This window comes from Glycine max, chromosome 13 (assembly GCF_000004515.6).
Source record: "Glycine max cultivar Williams 82 chromosome 13, Glycine_max_v4.0, whole genome shotgun sequence".
Taxonomy (NCBI): Eukaryota; Viridiplantae; Streptophyta; class Magnoliopsida; order Fabales; family Fabaceae; genus Glycine; species Glycine max.
This window is the reverse complement of record NC_038249.2, coordinates 31,418,281-31,428,767: the sequence shown is the minus strand read 5'-3', so window position 1 is coordinate 31,428,767 and position 10,487 is coordinate 31,418,281. Positions and strand designations below refer to the sequence as shown.

Genomic DNA, 10,487 nt, shown 5'->3' with positions numbered 1-10,487 from the left:
CAAAGGACATCATCTGCCCGTTGTGTAAAGATACAGTAGAAGATATGATGCACACACTTAGAGACTGTAAATGAGTGCAACTGATATGGTGGGAACTTAATATGAATGCTAGATTTGTGTTCTTTAACCTTGATATGTCTAGCTAGCTTACCATGAATGTTTGCTGCACGAGAACAGGGGGAGAGGTGAAGTAGAGCATTATGTTTGGAACTATTGTTGATCGTATTTGGCCCAGAAGGAATGAATTTATCTTCAATAATAAGTGGACAAATACTCTAAGTCTGGTGTTGAGTGTTTGGAGTGGTGTACGTGATATAAGTCAAAGTAAGCTCACTCATATGGTATTAGCACCAAATGATGATAATGACAACCACAATGCTTCTCAAAGGTGGAAGAAGTTTTTGCAAGGTACTATAAAAAAATAATTGTGATGGCTCTTACCTTGCCTAGGCGACCCTTTCCGCTTGTGGTGTTGTACTCTGAAATGATAAAGGTGATTTTTCTGAAAATGTTTTCAATGAGACATAGGCATTGTACTATTCTAGAGGCTGAGCTTTAGGTCATTTTATTTGATATGAATATGGCCTGTGATTTAGGTTATAAAGCAATTATTGTTGAAACTGATTATGCTGAAGTTGTTAATCTTGTGGAGGATCCCAGATATCGTGAAGGTCAATTTGTAGATCTTGCCTCTAAGATTGTGAAGACCAATGAAAATTTACTTTTTGTTTTCATTGTTCATGTAGTGCGCCAGTCAAATACTATGACACTTTTTGCCAAAAATGATTTAACCATTAATAATGATGAATGTTTCTATGATAGCTTACCTAATGTTGTTGTAACTTCCATGAGGATGGATGCAAATGTTGGTCCCTCTATTTTGAGTAATATATAATTTAGTCTTGAGTCTTATTGTCCAAAAAATTCAACAAAAAAATATATTTCCTTTGTCTCACAATCATTGTTGTTTTAGATTGTTTTACACGTACAAAAAATAAAAAAAAAATGAAAGAAAGTAGTAACTTAATAAAATTAATCTTATTTTTTCATAATAGATTTTTTTATCAATAGTAATTGAAGATAATACTAAGAGGTTTATGATATTCATGCACTTTATTTAATCAATCGAGTTAGACACATTTGATCAAAATTAATATTATATCATTATTAATTCATTTATAAATTTTATTGTTTATTATTAATATTATAAGAAATGTAAGTAGAAAAAGATAATTGATGTTACATTAAAAATTAAAATAATAATTATTTTGAGATAAATATTTTTTTTCAACGACAAGAGAGAATTCACATTCACTAGTCTTCGTAATAAATGCTCCTGGACTTTGCTTGGCATTGCATATATACGTTAGTTAATTTAGTGTTGACGTTTTCTTTGTAAAGTCATATTCATAATTATAATAAATATACAAATATAATGTAGACACACATTTTCAGTTGACAATTGATCACACGTTTTTCAGGTTTCATAATGCAATCAATTATAAATGGAAGATGATATTAAAAGATTTACAATACTTATATATTTTATTTAACTAATTGAGTTAAATAACTTTGATCAAAGTTAATATTATATCACTATTAATTCATTTATAAATTTTATTGTTTATTATTAATATTATAAGAAATATAAATAGAAAAAATAATTAATATTACGTTAAAAAATTAAAATAATAATTATTTTGAGATAAATATTTTTTTCACCACAAGAGAGAATTCACATTCACAAGTCTTCGTAATAAATGCTCCTGGACTTTGCTTGGCATTGCATATATGCCTTAGTTAATTTAGTGTTGACGTTTTCTTTGTAAAGTCATATTTATAATTGTAATAAAATATACAAATATAATGTAGATACACTTTTTCAGTTGAAAATTGATCATACGCTTAAGAATCAAGTGAAGGCATATAATAACTAATTTAAATAAGTTATACAGTATATATATAATTTACACGTACGGAGTTAACTTAACTAATGGTTAATATAATTAATCCTTTTGCATTGAAAAAAATTATTTAGATTTTGAATTCTATATAGGTACATAATTGAATTAAATAGTCTTGTAAAAATACTTGTAGTTTTAACCAATTTTTTTATATTAAAATCTTCGAGAAAAATATATTTATAAAATAAATAATACATGCATCGTGCATGCCGTGTATAATAATTGTATTTGCAATTACTACATATATGCTTGCCTATCATTGAAGGAATAAAACATGCATGCCTTTATAGGATGAATAACACATGCACGTTTTTCAGTTTTCATAATGCAATCAACAATAAATCACACGTAAGTTAAGTTTCATTAAATTTTATTATAATATTTTTCTTAAAAGTTATATTTAAAATAATCATTTATTGGTTAACGCGAAATCGTGCAGGCCTATTAAAGTGGTGTCTCTCTGAGGCTTTGAAAAGCACCGTGCTCAGTTTGGTGAGGGTTTGAATCTCACCACTCTCCCTTCTGTTTGCAAAACTGCTCCTTCTGCCATCATCCGAGGATGTGAGTAAATTCTCCCATTTGTGATCTTTAATTTTCAGCATTATTTTTTAAAGTCTAATAGCTTTACTTTTGTACTTTAAAAAAAAATCTTTTTGTCTTTATTTTTCTTAGCATCACCCTATATATACAAATACAAAGTAAATACATGAGAAGATCATGGTCGTACATGAGATAGCCTGAGTTTTTCTTTCTGTGTGTAGATTTGATTTTCAACGTTGATCTTAATTTTACAATCACCTTTTTACTTAAGGAGTTTCCCCACTTTCCCGATTCGACTTTGATTTTTTTAGTGTCGGAAACGCCTATAGTATGTCTCTCATTTACCATACTACTCCTTTTCTACTTTATGCTATTTAATTTACAAGTCTTGATAAGTAGTTTCGTGTTCAATTTCCTTTCAAATGACAAAGGGGGTCACGTGCTTTGTTTTTTTTTTTTTCAGTTCCTTAATTAAACTTAAATAAATAAGAACCATGTTTGATCTTGTTGTCAGCTTCTTCTTTTGCTGTCGATAATTTGAATTAAATAATAATTATATTATAGTTATGGTCTTGTGGTAGTGTTTCTTATGCAATGGATAGTTATAAAGATAAACTTATTGTTAAAATCCTCTAATTTAATTTTGAAAAACAAGTATTAACATTTTACTAGCTCTGGTCTTTTTCTTTTTTTTTTTTTTACAAGAAACAAGTGATAGTGTTGTGTTTTACACTATAATTTCTTTTTCTTATAAAAAGAATCCCAAGTAAAATTTACTTTGTATTTTTTTATGAAGATGTTAGTTAAGAAGTTAACAACAAATATCTTAAAGATATTAGTTAAGAAGTTAACAATTAATTTTTTTATTAAAAATTAAAAGTATTTGAAAATTAAAGTATGGTATATTAATAATATTTTATCATCAAATTTTTAAAGGTGTTAAATAATTTATTTTACAGAAATTTTTATAAAACAAATATATTATTGTGTTTCTTATAATTTTTTTATTTCTTATTTATATCTTCAAATTATTTGCTAAATTCCTTATTATTTTAAAATTAATAATTAAGTAACTAATAAAGGCTTTTCATAATACATTTATAAGTCGCAATGTTGCAAGTATAAGTTTTATTACTTAAAATAAGTATTTTAAAAGTTATATTAAAATAAATGTTTGATCAATTAGCAATCATGCACGCCTATTAAATGTTATGTTTATGATTTTGATATCTTAGAATAATTTTTTTTACTTGGTACAAAAAAAATTTAAGAAACTCATAATCATAATTCAACATAACGTGACAGTTAACGGATAATTTTTTTCATGTGATCATGCCTTTAATCCTTAGTTTGTGTGTATGAAAAAAATATATGTTAAAAATAATTAACTCTTTAAATAGATCTAATAGATTAATATTTGACTTTGGATTAAAGATACTTTGTTTTACATCAAAAACTCATAATCATAATATTAAGTGATGGTACTATTCAGGACCTAAATATAATCAATAAAAATAAAATTGAATCTAAATATAAATAAATATTAACTATTTTTTATCTTATTTAATAATTGTATTCCTATTATGTTTTTTATTTAATAAAACTTTATTTTCCATAAATTATTTATTTTTATTCTACAAGCTCTACTATAAAACATATTTTAGGAATTTTTTTTGAATAAAATGGTATGAACGGATTCCTTAATCTATATTCTTGGTAGTTAAATTTACTTGGAGGGAGTATATCCGTGGCTTATTTATGTTTTATTAGAGAGAAATTAAAAAAAAATAAAAATAGAGACGGGACATTGAGAATCAAAAGGCAGTGGCGCTATCGGTTGGCGTGAGCCATATACATAAGCAACCAAACCCACCGTTTTTGTCTTTCAGTTACATTCATTCATTCACTCCTTAACATAGCATTTTCTACCATTTACCAAAGCAAAGAGAAAAACAAGAGATGGAGTGGTGTGTGTCAATGCCAAAGATTGAACTGCATGCTCACCTTAATGGATCCATCCGAGACTCCACACTTCTGTAACTTCCTCTTCTTCAATTTCTATTTCTTTTTCCTCTGTCTTCCTCATCTTTATTATTATCATTATTATTATTATTGTTGTTGTGGTTTTTCTTTCTTTCAGTGAACTCACTAAGGCTTTGATTGGAAAGGGTGCCATTAATTTTTCCGAAGTGGAGCATATCATCCTCAAATGTATGTATGCTTCTCTTTTGTTTATTTTTTCCTGTTTGGTTTCTGCAAAAGACAAAACCGCCAACAAACATGTCCATCTCTGTGTTTTTCTATGCTTCCTCTTCTTGTGCTTAATTCTCCAACCTCTCTCTCTCTTTCAAATTTCAATGCACTTCATTTTCCTCTCTTCTTTTTAATTTTCAAATTTATGTGCTGACGTTTCATTTCATCACATCTTGTCTTAGCCTTTATGCCCTCTTGTTTCTATTCCAAACAAGACCACGAATTTCATCCCAGGATAAACATACTCACACAACCATCCATGAATTATCGTTTTAGCACCATTTAATGAAAAAAAATAATTTATCACACAACTAACTACCTACTTGGTTCTTTTGCATAACTGTTGCTGGATTCTGCTTTTTATTCTAATTCCTTTTTGTTTGTTGATGCTTACACTGGTGTGAATTATGCTGTTGTAATAAATACAGATAACCGTTCAGTGGAAGAAGTTTTCAAGCTGTTCGACCTAATCCACATTCTCACCACTGATCACAACACTGTTGCAAGAATTACCAGAGAAGTATGGTTGCTACATAAATTTTGTTTTTGCCTAATTTATTGCCTTTTCATTTGTGCAAGTAATAATAATACTTAAAAAGCAGGTTATTGAGGATTTTGCATCAGAGAATGTTGTCTATCTGGAGTTGAGGACTACTCCAAAGGTAACTGAATTTTGGAGCTTGGTAATTCAGGGTGTTCTTGTTGTTTTCCATTAATGACAATTGATTTTAACGAAGAAAATGTTTGTTTTTTGATTCAGAGAAATGATTCTGTGGGAATGAGCAAACGCTCTTATGTTGAAGCTGTACTGAAAGGTCTAAGATCAATTACTTCAGTTGATGTGGATTTCATTCCACATTGTGAAGATTCAAAGACTCTTTTTACTCCTGCACCGGCTATTGATGGACATGCGAGAAAAAGAATCTTTGTTAGGCTTCTCTTGAGCATTGACAGAAGGGAGACAACAGAAGCTGCAATGGACACTGTAAGATGAAATGTGCAATTAATTTGAGAACCTCACATTTTGTCGGGTGCTGGTTTTGAATGTTACAATTAATTACTGCAGGTCAAGCTTGCACTGGAAATGAGGCCTTATGGGGTAGTTGGAATTGACCTCTCTGGAAATCCAAGTATTGGTGATTGGTACATCAGCCTGATCCAGGACTCGAGTGTTGCAATGTATTTTCAATTTTGAAAATTGATTCTTGTTCTAACCCATTTTCAACTTTTGTAGGACCACATACTTGCCAGCATTGAAATTTGCTCGAGAACAAGGTCTTTATGTAACACTTCATTGTGGCGAGGTGGGCAAATTTAAAGCTCTTGTTTTGTTTGGTGTTTCCCTGACTTAGTCTTTTTTTTCTGACCTGGTGTTTTTAGTTACCTAATTCAAAGGAGATAAAAAATATGCTTGACTTTCGCCCCCAAAGGATTGGACATGCTTGTTTCTTTGAGGATGAACACTGGAGACAGCTAAAGTCATCGAACATTCCGGTCAGACTTTTTTGCCAACCTTATTAAAGTGAACTAGTAAAAGTGAATTATGATTGAAGTTAAAAGGAAAATTTCAAGTGTGAATTTGATTGTCACATCTGAGAAGTTACTCAAAGATAATCAATAAAAAAGGTTATGTTGTTACTGATCAACACTCCAGGGATTCTGATCGTTGCTAAGTTTGAATGCTTTATATAACATCACTTTTCAATTGCCTTCTAATAAAAAAAAAATCACTTTGCAATTTATAGCCAGCTATTTACATATTATTTATTTCATCTTCACTATTTTCAGGTTGAAATTTGCTTGACATCAAACGTTAGGACAATGACTGTTCCATCTATAGATGTTCACCACTTTGGTAGGTGCTTTTTTTATTTATAGTTGAAGTTGATGATCATAAATATAGAATCAATGGAGGAACTGCTTAACTTCACAAGCAAGAGGATTATAAATTCAAAGTGTCAAGGCATTTTATGCTATTTAGCTAGAAGTCTATACTCTTGGACATGGTTCATGCATAAATTCTAACATGTTATCATGGACTTATTCTCTTAACACTTCTAAAGTCATTTCAGATTTATGTAAAACTTTTATCAGAGGATCCTGTTCAAAAAACATCCTCTCTTAATCTCATGCCCTTCCTGATGCAGCTCATTTATACAACGCAAAACATCCTTTAGTCCTGTGTACCGATGACTCTGGTGTGTTCTCTACCTGTCTCTCCAAGGAATACAAAATTGCTGCTGATTCATTTGGTATGTTTCACTGTACTTTTGCAGCCAGTAATTGAAATTTGAAACTAATTGTGTTCAAAAGGGTGTGTTATGTGTTAGCATTTCTCTTTAAACTAATTGACTATGTTTTGCTGACTACATGCGTGATTGATTATCATATAGGGCTGGGAAGGAGGGAAATGTTTGAGCTATCAAGGAATGCTGTTGAGTATATATTCGCAGACAGCAAAATAAAGGAGGATTTAAGAAGAAATTTCAATTCAGTGGCAAAAAAATATGGAAGTGTAACCACAGTTTCATCTTGAATATCTGCATTTAGATATATTAATATTAGAGATTAGCTAACGATCATGCAGGGGATTGCCCCTTATCCTAGCTTGAAGTTGGCAATCGAGTCCTTCACGTGGAAAAAAGAATGTGTAAAGGGATAAAATAAGGGTGTAGGATTCACATTTGTTATGAGTATTTTTAATTCAAATCTGCAGCAATGTTGTCCTTTATTTTCTGATTTTGCACGTCACTCGAGGAGTTGATGAAAATTGTTCAATCAAGTGATTATTCTTCTAGGAGGTTTCGGTTGATGAGCCATACAGGATACGCCATTGTAAGGGTCAATGGTCACGTCATTGGATATATGCCGACCACAATCTTGGCTATTAATGCTGCAGTTACCACTTTCTTTTTTGGTGCCTTGCAATTTCCACTTTTAAATTTGACCATGACAATGAACATTTTTCCATTTTCCATTGTGCCATACGCGGGTCAACAGAGTGGGTTCGGTACATGTTGGATAAACACGAGTTTAATTATTGTGCATTCATGTTATAAATGCACACACGAGTTTAATAAGATAATAATAAAACCAATGAGATGTTATCATTTAACGGTCCAAACACATGGTAGGGACTAAAACTTGAACGGAGAAAAAGTTAGAGAATTTTGGTCAAGAAAAATTAAGAGACTAAATTCAGAAGTATCAAAAAGTTTCAGAAATTAAAAACATAGTTTATCCTTAAAGTTTTTATATGATGAGGATAATTACCAACATGATTATTATAAAATTATTAAACTTATTTTTTTTAGATAAAACATACTTATTGTATTTCATTCAAACCAGTGCATAGATATAATTGTGTATACGCTCAAAAATATGATTGCTAGTATACAAAAATATTTATATTGCAATTGAATGGTAGTATAAAAAAATATTTATATTGTTAGTATATTTTTAATAAACTTTAAGAATGGAAGTCAAAGTAAGTACTTTTAATAAAGTTGTATTGAGATTTTCTTTAAAACTCAACATGAATCAATGTACTAATTTTTAATTTAATTGCCTTTTGGTTCGATGGTTAGGTTAACGCTTAAATTTTTTTACTAAATTCTACTCAAGTCATGTTTTATGTTACTTTTATTAAATTAAAATATTGTTTATATTTGAATAAAAAATATTGATGATACTAATATTTTGACGAAAAAAAATAGTGATTTGATTGGCTTGGGTTTAGGGTTTGATCACAAGATTGGGGTTGTGTTAATCTTAATTAAATAAAAACTAAGTTGACCAAAAGATTAAATTAGTGGGAATTGAAAAACTTTATAAGGATTACCATAAAAGAATAACTTTCTAAGATAGGATGGATAGAGCCTTCGAAGTATTATTTTTTTTTAATGTAAATTAGTGTGAACCCATCAATGGATAGGAGCATCCTAATTAAGTCGGTACCCCCTTGACAATCTATGATGACCACACCAAAAATCACTAAAAGAAGGATAAAAAAAGGAAGAACAATATGAGGGAGACTAAGTCAAAACCCAGAAAAATAGCAAGGTAAACCTATAATTAGGGAGCGCTTATCCATTCTTAAGGGATTCAATCCTAACAAAAGATGGAGTGCTACCCCACCAACAACAAGAAACCCGAGAAACAAATATATATGGTTGACAAGCAAATCGACACATGTGTTACTCTGCCTATAAAAAGAGTTTTTATGTATCTGACATTAATATTAATATTGAAAAAATACTTAACAATTTTACTTTGATTAAAACTAGAGGAGGTTCAGTAACATAAAAATATAATTGAAATTAGTTTTGATAAATAAAAAAATGTAAACAGTTTCATATTAGTCTACTCTAGAATAAATGCTGTGCAAAAAAAAGAAAAGAAAAAAGTTGAATGACACAAAAAGGTTAAGAGAAGTAAGCTAGGAAAGTGTTGAGCTATACTATAATTTACCCAGTTACTCTCATTTATATATATAAAAGTAAAATTCTTGAAGTCAAATTACCAAAAAACAACTTGAAAAAAAATTAGGGTTTTTTGGGAGATTGGGAGAAAATACGGGATTGGTCAACGATATCTTTGAAAGGGTGGGTAATTTTGAAGGGAAAATATGAAAAATGAAAATGTACAATGTTTTGTTTCATTACTCCTTGAGTATTATTATTGCATCGAAGTTTTTTTTTTTATAAAAAAAAAAACAGTTTATCTTCATTATTATCGTGGCCCAAAATATATATGCGTCTTCTTTGCCATTGCCAGTTGTTAAACGTATTGATTGAAAGTGACAACAGTCCTTTTGTGTTTTTGTAATGAATTATAACCTTTAGTTAGGTGTCATGGGACAGCTACTACTCTGTAAATGAGTTTTATGATACGCCTTGATGCTACGCTACTATCATCACAATAAGAAACACATGCGGATTTGGCCATCTTCCACCACACAGTGCAGATACATCAGTTCACACGAGATTGTTTTCATAATAATAAATTTGATCATCTAGTTTTTTTTTTTATATAAAAAAAAGGTGTATAACGTGAACTTACTTTTAATTTAATTATATATATTTGTATACTTTAGAACCCGAGTTTATTTACAAAATAACAACTCTCAGTAGTAGAATTGTAATATTACCCGATAACGTGTTTTTCCGTCGTTTAGACAAATTAAATGGACGGTAGTCAAAGTATTGAGTTGGAGATATAATTTGATCTCTCAAATTGAAATTATGACAGTCAAACTCAAACTTGTTTTTGTTTTGCCTTTTAAAATACGGCTTGGTTTGTATGACAAACAGAATCTATTCACGTCACAGTGATGGTCGTCATGAAATCTTGAGTATAATGTTGCGAATCGAGAAAATGATACTTCTTTATAATTATTTCAATATTGTTTTCTTTGTAAAATTTGTTATAAAACTACAAATAATCTATTCAAAATTAAGGTTATTTAAAAAAATATTTTCTATAGAATTTAAACCCTACCATTTGTAACATAGGAGTAGTAGATTACAAATATTTGTTTTCTGCAAAAAACAACTTTGCTTCGACCGTTCCCTGTCACACACAAATAGGATATTCTGTGACCGGACTCAAGACTTTGTATGTTGAGGTTGCCGGGTCCTCTTAGCTATTCTGGAACCAAATAGGATATTTTTTTGGAATAACTATTTTGCAATATAATTTTTTTATTCAAAAATACCTATTTCAAAGTAG

At 29.8% G+C, this 10,487-nt stretch overlaps 1 protein-coding gene across 2 annotated transcripts; it reads left to right on the top strand.

Annotated features, from left to right (window-relative positions):
• Positions 1-2,400: 2,400 nt before the first annotated feature.
• LOC100803676 (N6-mAMP deaminase) lies at positions 2,401-7,535 on the top strand. 2 transcript variants are annotated; one of them, XM_006594369.3, is made up of 12 exons: positions 2,401-2,525; positions 4,446-4,540; positions 4,645-4,715; positions 5,186-5,277; positions 5,360-5,419; positions 5,518-5,742; positions 5,824-5,900; positions 5,992-6,061; positions 6,138-6,251; positions 6,546-6,612; positions 6,905-7,009; positions 7,151-7,535. In XM_006594369.3, exons 2-12 carry the CDS (start codon positions 4,464-4,466, stop codon positions 7,291-7,293), a joined length of 1,101 nt encoding a protein of 366 aa, XP_006594432.1. In that variant the 5' UTR covers positions 2,401-2,525; positions 4,446-4,463; the 3' UTR covers positions 7,294-7,535. The 2 variants fall into 2 exon arrangements, with proteins under 2 accessions (XP_006594432.1, XP_014621197.1); XM_014765711.3 differs by having other exon boundaries at positions 2,408-2,525; positions 4,451-4,540.
• The last annotated feature ends 2,952 nt before the right edge of the window (positions 7,536-10,487 follow it).

Bases quoted from the DNA above. Each gene is read 5' to 3' on its own strand.
- LOC100803676 (XM_006594369.3), top strand. From the start codon at position 4,464: ATGGAGTGGTGTGTGTCAATGCCAAAGATTGAACTGCATGCTCACCTT. The intron at 5,901-5,991 runs GTACATCAGCCT...CAACTTTTGTAG, and splicing joins AATCCAAGTATTGGTGATTG to GACCACATACTTGCCAGCAT. The intron at 7,010-7,150 runs GTATGTTTCACT...ATTATCATATAG, and splicing joins AATTGCTGCTGATTCATTTG to GGCTGGGAAGGAGGGAAATG.